The sequence below is a fragment of the Saccopteryx leptura genome, chromosome 2 (genome assembly GCF_036850995.1).
Source record: "Saccopteryx leptura isolate mSacLep1 chromosome 2, mSacLep1_pri_phased_curated, whole genome shotgun sequence".
Lineage (NCBI taxonomy): Eukaryota > Metazoa > Chordata > Mammalia > Chiroptera > Emballonuridae > Saccopteryx > Saccopteryx leptura.
In genome coordinates, this window is record NC_089504.1 from 10,724,261 (window position 1) to 10,747,343 (window position 23,083).

The following is a 23,083-nucleotide window of genomic DNA, read 5'->3' on the forward strand; positions in this document are numbered from 1 at the left end:
CCCAGTTGCATTTTGTACCATCTCTCTCAATCTATCATTCACTCCCTCCAGTTAATTTTTTTAAATGCCATTTATTTCACTATCTTTATTTTATTAGGTTTTCATCTGTTTTTATTATAGTAAAATATATATAACATTTTATCTTTTTAATCATTTTTACATGTACAGTTCAATGGCATTAAATATAAGGTCTACTGGAAAGTTCTGTCTGTTTCTATCACAGTAAGTTTCGAGTAAGCACATGTTTATTTGGCACATGTATGCCTCTCTATTTTTATCACTTAATGTATACATACTGACATAGCAAATTAACTAAAACAAAGTTGATTCACGTTAGTCTTATGTGTGAAGCGATAGTGTACCCATGGCTACTGATAAAGTTCATTTACGCCACTGTAGTTTTACGAATTTCAACAAGGAAGAAATGCTACAAAAGCATGTAGAAATTTATTGAAAGTGTTTGGTGAAGGTACAGTTTCTGATAGGACATGCAGAAGATGGTTTGAAAAATTTGAAACAGGTGATTTCGACCTTTCTGATAAGCCATGTTCTGGGCGACCATCTTTGATGACGATGTTGTTAAGACCATGTTGGAGCAAGATCCTTTTCTGACAGCATCGGAGATCGCAGAAAGGCTTAATTCAGCTCAGCAAACCATTTCGGACCATATTCGGAAGATAGGATTGGTGTGGAAATAAAATTTGTATTTTGTTTTATTCCAAAAACGGACAGAACTTTCCGGTAGACCTTATATATTCTCATCGTTGTGCTCTACAGTTAATTTTTGTCTATTTATTTATTTATTTATTTATTTAATTATGTATGTGTGTGTGGCAGAAACAGAGAGGGACAGTTAGGGACAGACAGACAGGAAGGGAGACAGATGAGAAACATCAATTCTTCATTGCAGCTCCTTAGTTGTTCATTGATTGATTTCTCATATGTGCCTTGACTGGGGGGCTGCAGCAGATCTAGTGACCCCTTGCTTGAGCCAGCGACCTTGGGCTTAAGCTGATGAGCCTTGCTCAAACCAGATGAGCCCGCACTCAAGCTTGCGACCTTCAGGTCTCGAATATGGGTCCTCTGCCTCCTCGTCCGACGCTCTATCCACTGCACCACCACCTGGTCAGGCAATTTTTGTCTATTTTATACCCCTTAAAACTATTCATTCTCTGACAGTAGGGTCAGTTTTATTCATAACTGTATCTTCCAGGCAGGTACTTAACATTTGAAGAAATAAGTGATTATATTTGCAGGCTGATAAAAATATTTTTTTGGTAACAACTGATACACTTACAAATTGGATAGTATAATTTTGTACTCAAAGTAGTAAATAAAGAAAAAGACAACTAATTTTTTAACCTATCACCGTAGCCAGTCACAGATTGAAGAGTCCCTGATCTTTTTCTTTTTGCCAGATGTCTATTGGAGACAAGATTGTCAGTTGGTCTTTCCTTGAATTTCCTAGACTCAGAACCATTTATCAATCACTTGCCATAAAGTAGGTGATTTTTATATATCCTCCGAATCTCATAGCTGTTGAACAAGCTGGTTTTTTCCCCATTTCAGGAAGTAGGCATAGGGTCCTTAATTAAACAAAAATAGTAGCAGATCTGGAATTTGAATCCTACTTTAGCTCAGACCGATGCCCTTTTCACTATGCATCTGTCTTCTAAGTTAAAATGTGGTTAAGTGAATATAAGCTTTGTATTAGATATCAGATTGCCTGTGAGCATGCTGACTTAGACATATAGCATCTTAGGAACCCATCTATGTTTCTTGTGTATCCTGTTTTAAAGCAATTTAAGTCACCAGCCAAAGACACTGGATTTCTTAGAACATTTCCTAATTTGTTTAATGTGCTGTAGTCTTTGAGGCAGATGGTTTTGGGGAGGTATATTTGTGTTTTATATGTATCAGGAGTCTGCTTTTTACTGAACAACTCTGATATCCTTTGCTTTTGTGTTGAATTGAATTGAACACACATTGGGGTTACTTCTACCAGTGATTTGGAATCATTTTACTAGCCTGATCTGTTTGCTGAGCGTCCAGGTCGGACCCTGAGAACAGTAGCCAGATCTAGCCATTCCATGGACTTGTTTGTCATCAGGAGGTAGGATTAGCATTGTCCTCCCTATCTCCTCAGGCCTTCTGCTCTTAGTGTTGATCTGTAAAACCAGAGACAACATTATTAGTCAATGGTCTCAGGGCTGGGAGGGGGGGATCTTAGATATAGTTACAAATTCCGTAATAGCGTTGTGACCATGAAAGGAATTTGTTTTAAGACAAATCTAAAGAGTCCTTCTTTTCCTCAGAAGGTAGCATATATCTGGAATCACAGTATCAAGCGATTTACAGGCTCAATATATTAAAAAGGTTCAAGAATCACAGCATGTAACTAAAGTGACATTAGTGACATTCCATCCTAGGTCTTTGAGGATGATGTCATGAAAAGGTCAATAGTTACCCTCCTAAAATCTTCTCTTTGCTACCACAGACACAGCATTGGATTGCATGGACCCTAGGGATTAGTTAGTAGTAGCTCACACATGTTGAGACTTTGTCAAGTACTGTGTCTTTACAGATGGTATTTAATTTAAGGCAGTGGTCCCCAACCTTTTTTGGGCCACGGACCGGTTTAATGTCAGAAAATATTTTCACGGACCGGCCATTAGGGTGGGACGGATAAATGCACAAATAAAATTATGCGACCGGAGTAAAAACTGTGGTATTTTAAAATATTTATATAATTGTCGAACTTACGAGATAAGCGTCAAGAGTGAGTCTTAGATGGATGTAACAGAGGGAATCTGGTCATTTAAAAAAAATAAAACATCGTTCAGACTTAAATTTAAATAAAACGGAAATAATGTAAGTTATTTATTCTTTCTCTGCAGACCGGTACCAAATGGCCCACGGACCGGTACCAGGTTGGGGACCACTGATTTAAGGTAGAGATTGTTGGCAATCCCTGTTTATAGTAAGGATAGGGTTCATTCTATGGATTGAGAGTATAAAAGGGATAAATCTCCAAAGAAAAATCAGGATGCCATTAACAGGAGAAGGGGGAATTGTTGTTAGGCAGATAAAAGCAATAGATGACCACTGTAACTGTTAGTATTTTCTTTGTTTCTTTTTGTCACCCTTTCTTTGCATTTTATCTTATGTAGTTACTTTGAGTAACTAGTTATTTTAGTTCAGAATGTTGTTTGTTTTCAGAAAATGCATTAGGCTTTGTCTTTCCTTGAGGCTTACAGTACAGTCCTTTCATTTAATGTCCAGAATTCGAGGTCCAGAATAAGGCATGACTTGCCTGAAGTCATGTAACTAAATTAAAAATGGCTTAGACTAGAATTTAGGAGAGGTCTAACTTTATCATTATACTACCCTGTGTTCCCATGCTTTTGTCCTGTTTTTGAGTCAGTTTATATTAAATGATTGTTTATTCTCAGTTTCACTTCTGGCAAGATGTTCAGTATTGAACCCATGTGTGTTGATGAGTTATTTCCGATTGGCATCTCCCCACAGCTTTTCTGATTCTCATTGCCTTTATGTAGAAAGGCTTTAAAGCTGCTCTGAGGTGAGCCTTCTCAGGCATCTCAGCCAATTTCAGCAGCTTCCAAAATCTAGCATTCCAGAGCAGATTTTCTGATTTAGACCTTCATACACTCTTTGGGTTAGACTTTCTGATTCTGTGACTTTCTTCCCCCAGACTGATCTAGAGGCAGGCTTGTGTTTCCTGTTTAGTTCATCCTGCATTTGAGCATCTTCTGTAATGTATCGGCAACTGTTCTAGGCAAGGAAGCAGCTCTGCAGATGGATGTGGGATGTCCCTGCCCGTGGAGAGCTCACTATCTAGTAGAAGAGGCAGATTATTTGAATTTTTCTTTTATCTTTTGGTGAATGTGGGGGGAGTCTCTCCTTTTTTTCCACCTTTCACAGAAGTGATATTTGAGCTGGATCTTGAAGGATGAATAAATAGTTTCTTCACCAAGTGGAGAAGGAGGAAGCATAGGAGGGCATGAAGAGATGTGGCATGTTTGGTGAATGGTGTGGCCCAAATGTTCAGGATTGCAAAGGACTTTCAAAGTTGTGGTGTTTAAACAGTTTACTTGCTACTTGAATCCCTCTTCTCAACTTGACTCCCACTTGCTGGTCTAGCTTCTGGTTGCCCAGTTCTGATGACAGAAAATTCCATCATATCCCTCTAGTCTTCGTTTTACTCCTTAATTTTTGAATTTATCATTGAGATACTACATTTGATGTTTATGGAACAGCTACTTTGTGCTAAGTTTGAGAGGTAATAGGGGAACAGCTATGCACAGGACAGGCCATGTCCCTTCCCCTATGGAACATTCTAATAGTGGAGTCAGTTACACATTGAACAGGTAATTAATTCCTTGTTGATGAGTACACAAAGTATTATAGAAAATTATAATGTAGCTTTGACCTTTTAAGACAAGGTTAAGGGAGGCAAGAAAAAGCGTTTTTGAGGAAATATTTGAACTGGTGATGAGGAGAAAGCAACTAGAGAAAGCAGGTAGTCATTACATGAAAAAGAACTTTTATCAACTGTGTGTAGAACACTTTACTATGTTTGCCACTTGCTGTGCTTGACTTTTCTCTTTAGTGTAATAGTTACACATCAGTCAGACAGATGTAACTCAAACCTTTAGGACCTGAAATATGCTTTGAGAGGCATTTATACCAATGTAAATACCACACCTATTAATGGAAGACTTGCTTCCATTTATGTGTAGAGGTAAAATTTTTCAGCATCTGTGAAAATTTTAAGTAGAATTATCATGTTTGATATTTCTTATAAGTTCATATTTTGTATATTTTATTTTCTTTTGGAAAATAGTTGATAACATTAAGTAGAGCTTGACAGACATGAAATGAATTGTCATTTTCCCATTAATTTTTATTCCCACTAGCATTACATGCTTACTCATAATTATTTGTGCTGTTGTTTATTGAGCTACTGTGTCAAGGACTGCTAAATAAGCATTCTATATCAGCATCTCACTCCTCTTTACTTCTCTGTAGTAAGTGCTGCTACTATCCATTATTTTATAGAAAAGCAATGAAATAGAAGCTCTTAAAGGGTTGTATAGTGGCTAAATCTTATAGAGCTTTTTTTTTTTAATACCGATTTGATTTTGGAGTCTGAAAAATTTTTTAAAGATTTTATTTATTGATTTTAGAGAGAGAGAGAGGAGAGAGAGAAGGCGGAAGAGAAAAAGAGGGAAGCATCACTTGGTAGTTGCTTCTCCTATGTGTCTTGACCAGGCAAGCCCAGGGTCCCCCCCCCCGTTTTTTTATTAGTTTTTACTAGGGTGACATCAATAAATCAGGGTACATATGTTCAAAGAAAACATGTCCAGGTTATCTTGTCAATCAATTATGTTGTATACCCAACACCCAAAGTCATATTGTCCTCCGTCACCTTCTAGCTAGTTTTCTTTGTGCCTCTCCCCCTCCCCTTCCCCTCTCCCCCCCAACCACCACACTCTTGTTAATGTCTCTTAGTCTCGTTTTTATGTCCCACCTACGTATGGAATAATCCAGTACTTGGTTTTTTCTGATTTACTTATTTCACTCCGTATAAAGTTATCAAGATCTCACCATTTTGTTGTAAATGATCCAATGTCATCATTTCTTATGGCTGAGTAGTATTCCATAGTGTATATGTGCCACATCTTCTTTATCCAGTCTTCTATTGAAGGGCTTTTTGGTTGTTTCCATGTCTTGGCCACTGTGAACAATGCTGCAATGAACATGGGGCTACATGTGTCTTTACGTATCAATGTTTCTGAGTTTTGGGGGTATATACCCAGTAGAGGGATTGCTGGGTCATAAGGTAGTTCTATTTTCAGTTTTTTGAGGAACCACCATACTTTCTTCCATAATGGTTGCACTACTTTACATTCCCACCAACAGTGAATGAGGGTTCCTTTTTCTCCACAGCCTCTCCAACATTTGCTATTACCTGTCTTGTTAATAATAGCTAATCTAACAGGTGTGAGGTGGTATCTCATTGCAGTTTTGATTTGCATTTCTCTAATAACTAATGAGGATGAGCATCTTTTCATATATCTGTTGGCCATTTGTATTTCTTCCTGGGAGAAGTGTCTGTTCATGTCCTCTTCCCATTTTTTTATTGGATTGTTTGTTGTTGAGTTTTATGAGTTCTTTGTATATTTTGGATATTAGGCCCTTATCTGAGCTGTTGTTTGAAAATATCATTTCCCATTTAGTTGGCTGTCTGTTTATTTTGTTGTCAGTTTCTCCTGCTGAGCAAAAACTTTTTAGTCTGATGTAGTCCCATTCATTTATCTTTGCCTTCACTTCTCTTGCCTTTGGAGTCAACTTCATAAAATGCTCTTTAAAACCAAGTTCCATAAAACTGAGGACTTTCCACCTTAAATCAGGAACAAGACAGGGTTGTCTACTCTCTCCACTCTTATTTAATGTGGTGCTAGAACTTCTGGCCAGAGCAATCAGACAAGAGAAAGAAATAAAAGGCATCCATATTGGAAAAGAATAATTAAAGGTATCACTTTTTGCAGATGATATGATCCTATACATTGAAAACCCCAAAGACTCCACAAAAAGATTACTAGAAACAATAACGAATACAGTAAGGTCGCAGGATACAAAATTAACATACAAAAGTCCATAGCCTTTCTATATGTCAACAATGAAACATTTGAGAATGAACTCAAAAAAAGAATCCCTTTCACGATGCAACAAAAATAATAAAATACCTAGGAATAAACATAACAAAGAATGTAAAGGACCTATATAATGAAAACTACAAAGCATTGTTAAGGGAAATCGAAAAAGATACAAGGAGATTGAAAAATATTCCTTGTTCGTGGATAGGAAGAATAAATATAATCAAGATGGCCATATTACCCAGAGCAATATATAAATTTAATGCAATTCCCATAAAAATTCCTATGACATTCTTTAAAGAAATGGAACAAAAAATCATCAGATTTATAAGGAACTATAAAAAACCTCAATTAGCCAAAACAATCCTAAGGAAAAAGAATGAAGCTGGGGGCATTATAATACCTGACTTCAAACTATATTATAGAGCCACAACAATCAAAACAGCATGGTATTGGCAGAAAAATAGACACTCAGACCAATGGAACAGAATAGAAAGTCCAGAAATAAAACCACATATATATGGTCAAATAATTTTTGATAAAGGGGCCAACAACACACAATGGAGAAAAGAAAGCCTCTTCAACAAATGGTGCTGGGAAAACTGGAAAGCCACATGCAAAAGAATGAAACTCGACTGCAGTTTGTCCCCTTGTATGAAAATTAATTCAAAATGGATCAAAGACCTAAATATAAGACCTGAAACAATAAAGTACATAGAAGAAGACATAGGTACTAAACTCATGGACCTGGGTTTTAAAGAGCATTTTATGAATTTGACTCCAAAGGCAAGAGAAATGAAGGCAAAGATAAATGAATGGGACTACATCAGACTAAAAAGTTTTTGCTCAGCAGGAGAAACTGACAACAAAATAGACAGCTAACTAAATGGGAAATGATATTTTCAAACAACAGCTCAGATAAGGGCCTAATATCCAAAATATACAAAGAACTCATAAAACTCAACAACAAACAATCCAATAAAAAAATGGGAAGAGGACATGAACAGACACTTCTCCCAGGAAGAAATACAAATGGCCAACAGATATATGAAAAGATGCTCATCCTCTTTAGTGATTAGAGAAATGCAAATCAAAACTACAATGCGATACCACCTCACACCTGTTAGATTAGCTATTATTAGCAAGACAGGTAATAGCAAATGTTGGAGAGGCTGTGGAGAAAAAGGAACCCTCATACACTGTTGGGAATGTAAAGTAGTACAACCATTATGGAAGAAAGTATGGTGGTTCCTCAAAAAACTGAAAATAGAACTACCTTATGACCCAGCAATCCCTCTACTGGGTATATACCCCCAAAACTCAGAAACATTGATACGTAAAGACACATGTAGCCCCATGTTCATTGCAGCATTGTTCACAGTGGCCAGGACATGGAAACAACCAAAAAGCCCTTCAATAGAAGACTGGATAAAGAAGATGTGGCACATATACACTATGGAATACTACTCAGCCATAAGAAATGATGACATTGGATCATTTACAACAAAATGGTGAGATCTTGATAACTTTATACGGAGTGAAATAAGTAAATCAGAAAAAAACAAGAACTACATGATTCCATACATAGGTGGGACATAAAAACGAGACTAAGAGACATGAACAAGAGTGTCGTGGTTACCGGGGGTGGGGGAGAAGGGGGCGCCGGAGGGAAGGAGAAGGGGTGAGGGGGAGAGGCACAAAGAAAACTAGATAAAAGGTGACAGAGGACAATCTGACTTTGGATGATGGGTATGCAATATAATTGAATGCCAAGATAATCTGGACATGTTTCCTTTGAATATATGTACCCTGATTTATTGATGTCACCCCATTAACATCAATAAAAATTTATTTAAAAAAAACACCAAAAAAAACAAAACCAAGGTCCATGAGTTTAGAACCTATGTCTTCTTCTATGTACTTTATTGTTTCAGGTCTTATATTTAGGTCTTTGATCCATTTTGAATTAATTTTCGTACAATGGGACAAATTGTAGTCAAGTTTAATTCTTTTGCATGTAGCTTTGCAGTTTTCCCAGCACCATTTGTTGAAGAGGCTTTCTTTTCTCCATTGTGAGTTGTTGGCCCCTTTATCAAAAATTATTTGACCATATATATGTGGTTTTATTTCTGGACTTTCTATTCTGTTCCATTGGTCTGAGTGTCTATTTTTCTGCCAATACCATGCTGTTTTGATTGTTGTGGCTCTATAATATAGTTTGAAGTCAGGTATTGTAATGCCCCCAGCTTCATTCTTTTTCTTTAGGATTGCTTTGGCTATTTGGGATTTTTTATAGTTTCATATAAATCTGATGATTTTTTGTTCCATTTCTTTAAAGAATGTCATAGGAATTTTTATGGGAATTGCATTAAATTTGTATATTGCTTTGGGTAATATGGCCATCTTGATATTTATTCTTCCTATCCAAGAACAAGGAATATTCTTCCATCTCATTGTATCTTTTTCGATTTCCCTTAACAATGCTTTGTAGTTTTCATTATATAGGTCCTTTACATTCTTTGTTATGCTTATTCTTAGGTATTTTATTTTTTTTGTTGCAATCATGAAGGGGATTCTTTTTTTGAGTTCGTTCTCAAATGTTTCATTGTTGGCATATAGAAAGGCTATGGATTTTTGTATGTTAATTTTGTATTCTGTGACCTTACTGTATTGGGTTATTGTTTCTAGTAGTCTTTTTGTAGATTCTTTGGGGTTTTCGATGTTTAGTAGGGTCATGTCATCTGCAAAAAGTGATACCTTTACTTCTTCTTTTTCGATATGGATGCCTTTTATTTCTTTGTCTTGTCTGATTGCTCTGGCTAGAACCTCTAGCACCACATTAAATAAGAGTGGAGAGAGTGGACAACCCTGTCTTGTTCCTGATTTAAGGGGGAAAACCTTCAGTTTTGTGCCATTGAATATGATGTTAGCTGATGGTTTATCATATATGGCCTTTATCATGTTGAGGTATTTTCCTTCTATACCCATTTTGTTGAGAGTCTTAAACATAAAATTGTGTTGTATTTTATCGAATGCCTTTTCTGCATTTATTGATAAGATCATGTGGTTTTTGTTCTTTGTTTTGCTGATAAGGGTGTATTATGTTAACTGTTTTATGTATGTTGAACCATCCTTGAGATTCTGAGATGAATCCCACTTGATCATGATGTATTATTTTTTAAATATGTTGTTGTATTCAAGTTGCTAGTATTTTGTTTAGTATTTTAGCATCTGTATTTATTAGAGATATTGGTCTGTAGTTTTCTTTTTTTGTGCCCTCCTTGCCTGGTTTTGGTATGAGGGTTATGTTGGCCTCATAAAATGTGTTTGGAAGTATTGCTTCTTCTTCAATTTTTTGGAAGACTTTGAGTAGAATAGGAACCAAGTCTTCTTTGAATGTTTGATAGAATTCCACTAGTATAACCGTCTGGGCTTGGACTTTTATTTTTGGGGAGTTTTTTTTAATAGTTTTTTCTATTTCTTCCCTACTTAATTGGTCTGTTTAGGCTTTGTGCTTCTTCTTGACTCAGCCTAGGAAGGTTGTATTGTTCTAGGAATTTATCCATTTCTTCTAGAGTGTTGAATTTAGTGGCATAAAGTTTTTCATAGTATTCTACAATAATTCTTTGTATATCTATGATATCCGTGGTGATTTCTCCTCTTTCCTTTTGGATTTTGTTTATATGAGTCCTTTCTCTTTTTTCCTTGGTAAATCTTGCCAAGGGTTTGTCAATTTTTTTGATCTTTTCAAAGAACCAGCTCCTTGCTCTATTAGTTTTTTCTAGTTTTCCTGTTCCCTGTTTCATTTACTTCTGCTCTGATTTTTATTATGTTCTTTCTTTGGCTGGTTTTGGGTTGTCTTTGTTCTTCTTTTTCCAGTTCCTTAAGGTGTGAAGTTAAGTGGTTCACTTGGGCTCTCTTGTTTGTTCATAAAGGCCTGAAGTGATATGAACTTCCCTCTTATCACTGCTTTTGCTGCATCCAATAGATTCTGATATGTTGTATTGTCATTTTCATTCGTCTGTATGTATCTTTTGATCTCTGCGCTTATTTCTTCTTTGACCCATTCATTTTTTAAAAGTATGTTGTTTAGTTTCCACATTTTTGTGGGTTTTTTTTCCTCTTTTTTGCAGTTGAATTATAGTTTTAAGGCTTTATGATCAAAAAATATGCTTGGGGCCCTGTCCGGTTGGCTCAGTGGTAGAGCATCGGCCTGGCGTGCAGAAGTCCCGGGTTCGATTCCCGGCCAGGGCACACAGGTGGGGCGCCCATCTGCTTCTCCACCCCTCCCCCTCTCCTTCCTCTCTGTCTCTCTCTTCCCCTCCCGCGGCCGGGGCTCCATTGGAGCAAAAGATGGCTCAGCCGATGGGGATGGTTCCTTGGCCTCTGCCCCAGGTGCTGGAGTGGCTCTGGTCATGATGGAGCGATGCCCCAGATGGGCAGAGCATCGCCCCCTGGTGGGCGTGCCGTGTGGATCCCGGTCGGGCGCATGCAGGAGTCTGTCTGACTGCCTCCCCCTTTCCAGCTTCAGAAAAATACAAAAAAAAAAAAAAAAAAAGAAAAGACAATATGCTTGGTACAACTTTGATTTTTCTGAATTTGCTAATGTTATTTTTGTGGCCCAACATATGGTCAATTCTTGAGAATGATCCGTGTACACTGGAGAAAAATGTATACTCTGTCACTTTGGGATGAAATACCCTGTAGATGTCTATTATATCCAGGTGCTCTAGTGTTTTGTTTAAGGCCAATATATCTTTATTGAGTCTCTGTTTGGATGACCGATCTAGAGCCGTCAGCGGTATATTGAGGTCTCCAAGTATGATTGTATTTTTGTCATTTTTTGTTTTAAGGTCAATAAGTAGCTGTCTTATATATTTTGGTGCTCCTTGGTTTGGTGCATATATATTAAGAATTGTTATGTCTTCTTGATTCAGCGTCCCCTTAATCATTATGACCATTTTTGTCTCAGTACTTTTGCTGTCTTGTAGTCAGCATTATCAGATATGAGTATTGCTACGCCTGCTTTTTTTTGGATGTTATTTGCTTGGAGTATTGTTTTCCAGCCTTTCACTTTGAATTTGTTTTTATCCTTGTTGCTTAGATGAGTTTCTTGTAGGCAGCATACAGTTGGATTTTCTTTTTTAATCCATTCTGCTACTCTGTGCCTTTTTATTGGTGAGTTAATCCGTTTACATTTAGTGTAATCATTGATACTTGTTGGTTCCCTATTGCCATTTTATACATTGCTTTCTGTCAGTTTAGTGTCTTGTTTGATTCTTCTCTTGTTTTTCTATCCTTGTTTTTGTTTGGTTGTATTCCATACTTCTTTCCTCTGTTGCTATCTTTTTTAAATCATGTGCTTCTGTGGTGGTTTTTTTAAGGGTGGTTACCATTAAGTAATGAAAAGGGTTCCTACCTTGTTCATTGTGATGCACTATCTTGTAAGTACTTCTGTACTCCATAGTCCTTTGCTACTGTTAATTTCCGTCCTCTCCCCTCCCCCCCTTTTTTTGTTGTTGTCACAGTTTAAATTTGGTTTTATTGTTTTCTTGGTGTTGCTTTTACTTGTGTTTTTTTTTTTTTTTTTTTATATCTGGTTGGAAAACCCCGTTTAGTAATTCCTGGAGTGGGGGTTTTCTGATGATAGATTCCCTCATCTTTTTCTGCATCTGTGAATGTTTTTATTTCTCCTTCGTACTTGAAGGATAGCTTTGATGGGTATAGTATTCTTAGCTGAAAGTTCCTCTCTTTCAGGGCTTTAAATATTGGGGTCCACTCTCTTCTAGCTTGTAGAGTTTCTGCTGAGAAATCTGATGATAATCTAATAGGCCTTCCTTTATATGTTGTATTCTTCTTTTCCCTGGCTGCCTTGAGAATTTTTTCCTTGTCGTTAGTTTGTGCCAGTTTCATTATGATGTGCCTTGGAGTAGGTTTGTTGGGGTTAAGAAAACTCGTAGTTCTGTTTGCTTCTTGAATTTGAGGCTTTAGTTCTTTCCACAGGCTTGGGAAGTTCTCATCTATTATTTGTTTGAATATGTTCTCCATTCCATTTTCTCTCTCTTTTCCCTCTGATATACCTATTATTCTTATGTTATTCTTTTTGATGGAGTCAGACAATTCCTGTAGGGCTTTCTCATTTTTTAAAATTTTTGAGTCTCTTTCTTCTTCTCTCTGTTGTGCCTCCAGTTGCTTGTCTTCTGTTTCACTAATCCTACCTTCTGTCTGGCCTGTTCTATTAGCTAAGCTCATTTTTCAGCTCGTGAATGGAGTTTTTCATCTCTGTTTGATTTGTTTTTATAGTTTCAATTTCCTTGGTAATATATTCTTTGTGTTGGTTGAGTTGTTTTCTGAGCTCCTTAAATTGCCTTTCTGTGTTTTTTTGTATATCTCTGAGTATTTTTAGGATTTTTATTTTTATTTTTAATTTTTTTAATTTTAATTTTTTAAAGTCTTTATTTATTGATTTTACACGGGGTGGGGGTGAGAAGTATCAACTCATAATTGCTTCATTTTAGTTGTTCACTGCTTGCTCCTTGCTTGTCCTCTGTGCCTTGATCAGGCAAGCGCAGGGTCCGAAATCAGTGACCTCAGCATTCTAGGTCGACACTCTAACCACTGCGCCACCACAGGCCAGGCTAAGGCTCTTATTTTGAGATTAAACTTCTCCTCAGGGATCTTTCATCAATCACCACTGACACCATGAGGATTCAGGAGGTGAACACAACCTCTTTCGCCTGCTTCTTATAAACTGCAGCAGGGCCCTGGCGGTTAGATCAGTTGGTTAGAGTGTCATCCCAAAATGCCAATGTTGTGGGCTGGATTCCTTGAAATCTTCAGAAGTTTTGCTCACTGAAGCTTGCAAACAGCAAATTAGCCATTCCTCATCCAGTCTTATCAACCTGAGTCAGGCCCCGGGGGCGCGCCTCATCGCTCCTCAGCGGTTTTCCCTCATTTCCGTAGGAAACCGGGTGAGGTCGACCTCGTAGTCCCGCACGCCTGTAGGTCTCCCCGAGCTCCACCAGCGGAGGGGCATCTGTCTCAGCGGAGCACCGCGGCTCGGTCCCCGCCACTGAGTGGGGGCGCGGCGCACGGGTCTTTTTAGGATTTCTATTTTAAATTCTGTCATTTAGCTCCAAGGTTTACAATATATTAAATTTTTTCTCCATAGATTTTTCTCATCTATCTGTGCTACCTCTCTGTCTTTTGTATCCATGATATTCGATTTCCTTTTCCTTAATGGCATCTGAGGGTGGTTTTGTTGATAGTACCTTGCGTTTAGTGTGGAGCTGCTGGAGGCTCCAAGGATTGATTTTTCTGTCTCTGGTTGAAGATCTTGTTGAATTTTTGGGGAGATTTATTGGTATCGCTCCTTACGACGCCATTTCTCTGACGTCATCAGGCCCAGGGTTTTGAACCAGTAACCTCAGCATTCCAGGTCGAATGCTTTATTCATTGTGCTACCACAGGACAGGCTGGATTTCTTTTTATACTGTATGATAATTTACTTTTCATAGTTGGAGTCACCTTGGAGTAATTCACAAATCGTAATCCTTTTTCCCTATTGTTTTCTCTTTAGGTTTTTGTCAGGATGAATTGACAGAGCTCGACCCAGGCACTAGTAAGTTCTGAATATTCCCCAGTGTTTGTGATTAAAGTGTGTGTGTGTGTGTGTGTGTGTGTGTGTGTGTGTGTGTACTTTTTAATGTATAATTTAAAGTGTCATCGATAGGCCTTATTGACTTAGATTTATTTTCATTTTAACTTATACTTATGGGGGAGGGCATTATATTTTTTCTAGCTATTGTTTCTTTTCTTTTGATATTATTCAGTGGCCAAGATCCAGCCATTTCATAGAGAGCTGGTTTGCGGGAAATTTCTGTTTGATTCTGATCTCCTTGCCTTGTCCATTCACCCTCCCGTGGAACTAGTAACAACAACAATTGTGCTTTCATTTATGCGTACGTGCAACCATATACCCACAACCACTGTTCTAAAGTATTGACTAGTTTTGACATGATTTCTTTTAAACAAGGATTGTGCTTGGTTTGGATATTTAAAATTGATAACATTTATACCAGAGTTAATTTCTGAAGCACGTTCATCTATATTCTTAAGATAGGAGGGTAACCATTTCAAGGTCTAATTAAATGATGTTTTTCAGGACTATGTACGTCTTGATCATAGATGATTTGTGTTTCCAGTGCTCTAAAATGTGGCATACATCATTCTGGGATATTGTTGTAACTATTAGAAATAGGGCATGGGAATATCCAGCGTATACAGAGCTTATTTTGTTATAATTCCAAAAGGTCTAGTGGTAATTTAGATTGAGAACCCATGAGATGATCTAGAATTACTTTTTTAATTCTGGTGCTTTTTAGGGTCATGCGGCTGGTTTTGTCACCAATCTGCTGTTGGAGAAGGAGGAGGAAGCACAGGAGGGCAAGAAGGGATGTGGCATGTTTGGTGAATGGTGTGGCCCAAACATTCAGGATTGCAAAGGACTTTCAAAGTTGTGGTGTTTAAACAGTTTACTTGCTACTTGAATCCCTCTTCTCAACTTGACTCCCACTTGCTGGTCTAGCTTCTGGTTGCCCAGTTCTGATGACAGAAAATTCCATCATATCCCTCTAGTCTTCGTTTTACTCCTTAATTTTTGAATTTATCATTGAGACACTACATTTGATATTTATTGAACAGGTACAACAAACTAAATCTCACAATGCTTACCAAAAACTAGGGAAATAGATTTGTCTTTCTAGAAGTTGGAAAGTTCAGAGTCAGTTTTGTAGGTGTATAGGCTCAGTTTATGCTGCCCTGTGACCTGAAATTCCAGAATCTGTAAGTAAATGTACTATTTTCTTTTTGTTCTATTATAAATAGCCTTTATTTAAGAGGAGGAAAAGCTAATTCTTGAGTTATGGTTTTTTATTATTTTTTTTATTTAAAAATTTTTTTTAAGTGAAAGGAGGAGAGACAGTGAGACAGGGCCTCGCGTGTGGCCAGACTGGGATCCACCTGGCAACCCCCACCTGGGGCTGATGTGGGGCCAACACTCAAACCAGTTGAGCCACTGGCTGTGGAGGGGGAGAGGGAGAGCAAAGGGAGGGAGAGGAGGAGGGGGGAGGAGCAGATGATTGTGTTTCATATGTGCCTTGACTGGGAATCAAACCCAGGATGTCCTTACGCCAGGCCGATGCTCTATCCACTGAGCAAACTGGCCAAGGTTAAGTTATGGTTCTTTCTTAGAAGCATTTTTGAAACTAGAAAAGACATTGAGAATCTTTCAGACAGAACTACCCATAAAATATATCAGATAATTGAAAACTCAAATACTGAATGTCCTCTCTGCTCTAGGCCCATTTCTGTGCTCTGCAGATACACGAATAAGTCTAGGATCTGCCTTCATGTATTAACTGTCGGAAAATTTTTTCTTCTCTGAAATTATTTGAAAAAAACGTTTTTTAAACCTTATTTAGCACATGGTACCTAAACTTTCTCTCCTTTTGAGCACTTAGTAGCAATTGAAAACAGATTATGCCCATCTTCTTCGAAAGGACCTTCTTATTTTCATAAGATTATTATTTAATGATTCTTTTTTCTGGGCCAACTAATTTTAACTCTTTGAACATTTCTGCGTAGAATCCCTAGTTAGATATGGTGATTTACAGACCTTTCCATTCCATGAGAATGAACCAATATTGAATTATTTTATTTATCAGTACAAAATGAATGAATTATTGATTTTTGGAGAGAGAGGATGGGGGGGGGAGAGAGAGCGAGAAAAGCAAACATCGATTTGTTGTTCCACTCACTGATGCAGTCATTGGTGATTCCTGTATGTGCCCTGAGTGGGGATTGAACCCACAACCTCTGCATGTCAGGACATGTTCTAACCAATTGTGCTGCCTGGCCAGAGCCTTCAAATCACTTTTTTTTTAAAGTTGTGCTTAGCTTATGTGGCTAATAGTATTAATATATTTCCACATTATCTTTGTGAAGTTAGTAGTGTTTTTATTCTTTCTCTCTGAAGAAATAAATGAAGATCTTTTTTTTTTTGTATTTTTCTGAAGCTGGAACCGGGGAGAGACAGTCAGACAGACTCCCGCATGCGCCCGACCAGGATCCACCCAGCACGCCCACCAGGGGGCGATGCTCTGCCCCTTGGGGGGGGGGGTCGCTCTGCCACGACCAGAGCCACTCCAGCGCCTGGGGCAGAGGCCAAGGAGCCATCCCCAGCGCCCGGGCCATCTTTGCTCCAATGGAGCCTTGGCTGCGGGAGGGGAAGAGAGAGACAGAGAGGAAGGGGTGGGGGTGGAGAAGCAAATGGGCGCTTCTCCTGTGTGCCCTGGCCGGGAATCGAACCCCGGTCCCCTACACGCCAGGCTGACATTCTACCGCTGAGCCAACTGGCCAGGGCAAATGAAGATCTTTTATATTGTAATAATAAATGGGCAGAAATAAATTTATCATTTCAACTTGAACCAGTCTTGGGGTTTAAATGAGCACGCTCTGCCCTCCTGAGTGTTAGGAAATCTCAAGACTAAGATGATCTGTGTTGTGTTCAGTTGGTTGTAGTTGCTGATACTGCACATTCCTTGGCTTCTCTTGTGTTAATACTTCATGTCTTTTTCACATAATGTTGAGAATAGGGATTTCTTTGTGATACATCTTGGCATATAGTGGTCCCACTAATCCTCGAATTCCTGATAGGGAAAGCCTGCTCATTCTTGCTTATTTTGGAACAGGAAATACCATTGTTGCTGATTTCCCATTGTGCCCGGCAGTGGTTGTAGACAGTAAGTTTGGGACAACAGGTGGGATGTGTTGGAACTAGATGAGGAATGACTGGCTTTGTCCAATTTAAATGGCCTTTTTGGGGGGCACCTTTTCTGTGATAGAGTAGACAGGTAGTCATGTTTAGAATATGGGCGGCTCTTCACACTCTGGCTGCCTTGCTATGATTCCTGGCCTTCCTGGAGTCCAATGTTAGGGCACAGGTTCAGGCTAAGTTCATTTCTACAGAAGCATCTCTGTACCCTGCCAATTAGCATAAGCTAGGGACAAGGGCAGTCAAAGGTCAAGAGAAGTTCAAAACAGCATAACCTTTCTGTGCTTCTGTTTCCAAATAACCCCAGTCTACCCTGCTCCCCAAGTTTTTTCCTCGGCCATCGTATTTACCGTGTAGTTGTAAAACTCAAGAGAACAAGGAGTGACTTGATACAAGGGAAGTTAGAGAACAGAAGTCATTGTTGCTTAAAACAGGAGAAATGATTTATGTTTGGGGGCCAATTAGGCTATAAAACGGGAACAGTAAAGGGACCTGTGACTTAAGGACAGCTACTTGATCTGATTTCTGTCTCACAGAAAAGGGGCTCCCCAATAAAGGCTGTCAGCTTTTGAGGCTAAATTATTAATTCCTTTCATGCCTCTCAAGGATTGTAAACAGCACATAATACAGGAAAACAATTGATACTGTTCAGTCATTGGGTAGAGAGAAGGTCAAAGGGTAAATAGTTGGATTAGCAACAGCTGTTCTTCCTCCGAAGTCAAACTTTTGTCCCTTCGTATCTTTTTCAGCGAAGCCATTCTTGAGTTTTTGACCTGTAAATAGTTAAATCCATTTCTCTTATAAAATAATCCTACAAATAATAAGAGTAACCATTGACCAGAATTGAAAATACTCATCAGTTTCCATAGTTAAAGATGAGCATTCTTTTTAGTTTGTGCTGACTGTATTGTTTGATGGTCAAGGGTCTTAAGGAAAGTAATGCTTGAAGTTAGATTAGGTGCAATTTGGCTGTTTGTACCCACTGCTTAAGGATCTTGGCATAGCTTGTGATTAAGAGAAAAAAATTGCCTTTATTTAAATTGATAGTAAGTCAGTGCATGTTCATTATGGAAAACAGTAAAAGAAAAATATAAATACCCCTAATCTCACCACCTGGAAATAGCCATTTGTTCTTTTTTGAGAATATGTCCTTCTGTTTGTGTCTGAGCTTGTTTTTTTACATAAATAAACAGGAATTGTGATAATATATACAATTTTGTATCCTGTTCCCCCACCACCACCGTCTGCATTACATTGGGAGCATTATTTCAAGTCATGAAACATTTTTCCTAAATATTTTTAATGGCAGGATAATATTTTATTGTAATAACGTGACTATGATTTATTTACCCACTCTCCTATTGTTAGAATTTATATTGCTTCCAGTGTTTTGTACATTATAAATAATGCCACAGTGAACATGTTTTTGTATAAATATTTGTCTGCATTTCAGTTGAGCCCTTTAACTTTCTATATAAGCCAAAACCTCTGTAGAATTAAGAGCATGAGGTCTGGCTCAAGATTGCTTGACTTTAATATTTACTAGCTCTGTAATTTTGGCTGTTATTTCATCTCTCTGTACCTCAGTGTTTCTTTCTATACAATGAGGACAATAAAAAGTTACTCCTACTTTGTAGGGCTGTTGTGAGGGTTAAGTGAAGAATAATGCCTGGCAAATGGTAAAATACTAGTTTATGCTATTCTAGGATATGCAGCATGATGTTGAAATTCTCAGTTTCTCTGTACTCTTGGGATCTTGTAACTGCATTTTATTAAATTAGGCTAGCCTGTGTTTCCTAATGACACAAAGATAAGTCATTCCAGATGTTAGCAGGTGTAAGTTACAGCTTCCTAAGTAATTCCTTCAGAGGGCAGAGCTCAAACACTGCTGGCCACTTTGGCCAAGACGGTTCTTTACTATCTAGTTGCCAGTTAGAATGTGTTGGACCCCTTCCCCATCTGTCAACCCATTTATTTAACCTCTCATGAAACTAAAGAGGTTAACCCTTTGCTAATTAATTTTTAGAGAGAGAGGGAGACTGGGACAGACATACAGGAAGGGAGAGAGATGAGAAGCATCAACTCGTTGTTGCAGCACTGTAGTTGTTCATTCATTGCTTCTTGTACATACCTTGACCGGAGGGCTCCAGCTGAGCCAGTGACTCCTTGCTCAAGCCAGCAACCTTTCGGCTCAAGCTAGCAACCATGGGGTCATGTCTATGACTCAAGCTGGATGAACTCATGCTCTAGCTGTTGACCCTGGGGTTTCGAACCTGGGTCCTCAGCATCCCAGGTCTACGCTCTGTTCTGCGCCACCACCTGGTCAGGCACCCTCTGCTTATTTTAAAAAAATACTCAGACTATAAGACAATCTTTGAAAAGGCCTTATAGACAGCTTGCTGAGGAAAAATTTTATGCAATTAAAAACCTGACTATGACCATTTAACAAACATTGCATACTTCAGATTCTTGCTGATCTAGACTTAAAAATATATATACATATGTATATATGTACTTTCTACTAATCAAGGACCTAGATAAATGAGCATTTTAAAAGAAGATTGAAAGTTAAATTAATCTTTACCCTCTCTTGCCATACTGATAGATGCCCACCAAGCAGGGATCCAAGCGTGATGGTAGCATGAACAGGTAAGATAAAAGGCAGCTTCAGAATAAGACAGCTTAACACCACTAGCTTGCTTTCTCTGGCTTTGTGTCCATCAGTCAAGTGTTTTGGGGATCCCAGGGAGACTTTTTGTGGATCCTTCAAGCTACAAAGGGAAATATATATCTCAGCTAGACTAACCAAAATCCAAGTATTCTGTAGCACCTCTTAATGGGTCCATTCATAGTTGTCAAACTAAATGTCTCAAATTTTTTTTTTTTTCTGAAGCTGGAAATGGGGAGAGACAGACAGACAGACTCCTGCATGCACCCGACCGGGATCCACCCGGCACGCCCACCAGGGGGCGATGCTCTGCCCATCCGGGGCGTTGCTATGTTGCGACCAGAGCCACTCCAGCGCCTGAGGCAGAGACCACAGAACCATCCCCAGCGCCCGGGCCATCTTTGCTCCAATTGAGCCTCGGATGCAGGAGGGGAAGAGAGAGACAGAGAGGAAGGAGAGGGGGAGGGGTGGAGAAGCAGATGGGCGCTTCTCCTGTGTGCCCTGGCTGGGAATCGAACCCGGGACTTCCGCACACCAGGCCGACGCTCTACCACTGAGCCAACCAGCCAGGGCCTAAATGTCTCAATTTTTGATCTCAGAAAACAGTTTATATAAGCCCAAGTGTGCTCTGAAAAGAATGGACTTAAGGCTGCTTGTTAGAGATCAAGGAAGGAAGGAAAATGAACATTTATGTGTCAGGCACTTTGCATATACGTATTCATTAGGAGTGAGAATGGTTATATCATATACATTTATCTAATTTTAAGTTTGACTTTGTAATGCTCACTCCATTGTTCTTTTTTTTCTTCCCCATTTCCTTTTCCTCGTTGATACGTGTACCAAGCTAAGACAGAGTTCCTGCCATCATGGGACTCTGGCTTAATTAGGAAGACAGACACAAAATTTCATGGTATGTAGCTTTTACTACATCATCATCATCATCTAATAATAATAATAATGATAGATAATATTTATTGCACATTAAATGGCTCGCATGCATTTTTGTTAAGCACTTGAAAAACCTGTTTACCAAGATACTATTCTGGCATAAAAACAGACTTGCAGATCAATGGAACAGAGTAGAGAGCCCAGAAATCCACCCACACCTATGTGGCAAATTAATGTTTGACAAAGAAGGCAAGAACATACAATGGGGTAAAGACAGTCTGCTCAATAAATGGTGCTGGGAAAACTGGACAGATACATGTAAAAAAGTGAAACTAGACCACCTTCTTACATCATACACAAGAATAAACTCAAAATGGATAAAAAAACTTAAATATTAGACTTGAAACCATAAAAATTATTGAGGAAAACATAGGCAGTAAAATTTTGGACATTTCTTGTAGCAATATTTTTGGTATATCTCTTTGGCAAAGGAAAACAAAAGAAAAAAGATTGGGACTAAATCAAATTAAAAAGTTTTTGTAAAGGAAACCATCAACAAAATGAAAAAACAACCCACTGAATGGGAGAACGTATTTGCTGATACATCTGATAAGGGATTAATATTCAAAATTTATAAAGAACTTATAAAACTCAACACTAAAAAACCCCCACACCAAAACAAAAAACCCCCAGACAATCCAATTACAGAATAGGCAAAGGACATGAATAGATACTTTTGTAATGAGGATATACTGATGACCAGTAGACATATGAAAAGAAGCTCAACATCACAAATCACCAGAGAAATGCAAATTAAAACCATAATGAGCTATTACCTTACACCTGTCAGAATGACTGTCATCAATAAATTAACAGACAATGAGTGTTGGCGAGGTTGTGGAGAAAAGGGAAGTTTCGTGCATGTAGATTGGTTCAGTCACTGTGGAAAGCAGTATGGAATTACCTCAAAAAATTAAAAATGGAACTGCCTCATGACCCAGCAATTCTGCTTCTGGGAATTTACCTGAAGAAATGCAAAGCACTAATTTGAAAGAGTATAGGCACCCCTATGTTTATTGCAGCATTATTTACGATAGTCAAGGTTTGGAAGCAGCCCAAATGCCCATCAGTAGATGAGTGCATAAAAAAGCTATGGTACATTTATACAATGGAATACAATGTAGCCATAAAAAGAAGGAAACTTTACCATAAGTGACAGCATTGATGAACCTGGAGAGTATTATGTTAATAAGCCAGTCAGAGAAAGACATGTATCATGTTTTCACTCATATGTGGAATCTAATGAACAAAGTGAACTAACAAGCAAAATACAGACTCATACATAGAGAGCAGGCTGACAGCTGTCAGTGGTAGGGGCTAGGTGTTGTGGGTAGAGGTATTGAGTGGTAGGGGCTAGGTGTTGTGGGTAGAGGTATTGAGCCAAACTAAGGACAAAAAAGAGAGAAAAACTCATGGATATGGACAACAGTGGTAATTGCTGGGTGGGTAGAGATGAGGATATAAGGGGGATAAATGGTGATGGACAAAGACTCGACTTGGTGCTGTGAACACACAATGTGTTGTACAGAGATGTGTTGTAGAATTGGGTATCTGGGTCCTGGCTCAGTGGATAGAGCACTGGCCTGGTGTATGGACATCCCAAGTTCAATTCCCAGTCAGGGCACACAGGAGAAGTTACCATCTGCTTCTACCCCCTTCCTTCTCCCCTTTCTCTCCCTCTTCCCTGCCTGCAGCCAGTGGCTTGATTGGTTCGAACGTGACCCCGGGCATTGAGGATAGCTCTGTTGGAGCATATCAGCCTTAGGTGCTAAAAATAGCTTGGTAAATGAGCATCAGCCCAGATGGGGTTGCCAGGTACATCTTGGTTGGGCACATGTGAGAGTCAGCCTCACTATCTCCCCTCATCTAAAAAAAAAAAAGTAAAGATAAATAAGAATTGGGCACCTGAAACCTGTATAATTATGTTAACTGGTGTCACCTCAATAAATTTAA

At 38.6% G+C, this 23,083-nt stretch overlaps 1 protein-coding gene across 2 annotated transcripts in view; it reads left to right on the forward strand.

Moving 5' to 3' along the window:
* NR6A1 (nuclear receptor subfamily 6 group A member 1) overlaps window positions 1-23,083 on the forward strand; it is a 224,560-nt gene that overhangs the window by 30,569 nt on the left and 170,908 nt on the right. For both annotated transcript variants that reach the window (XM_066367183.1, XM_066367184.1), the window contains exon 2: window positions 14,260-14,301. In XM_066367183.1, the coding sequence (XP_066223280.1) occupies window positions 14,260-14,301 (42 nt within the window). The remainder of the gene's footprint in view (window positions 1-14,259; window positions 14,302-23,083) is intronic.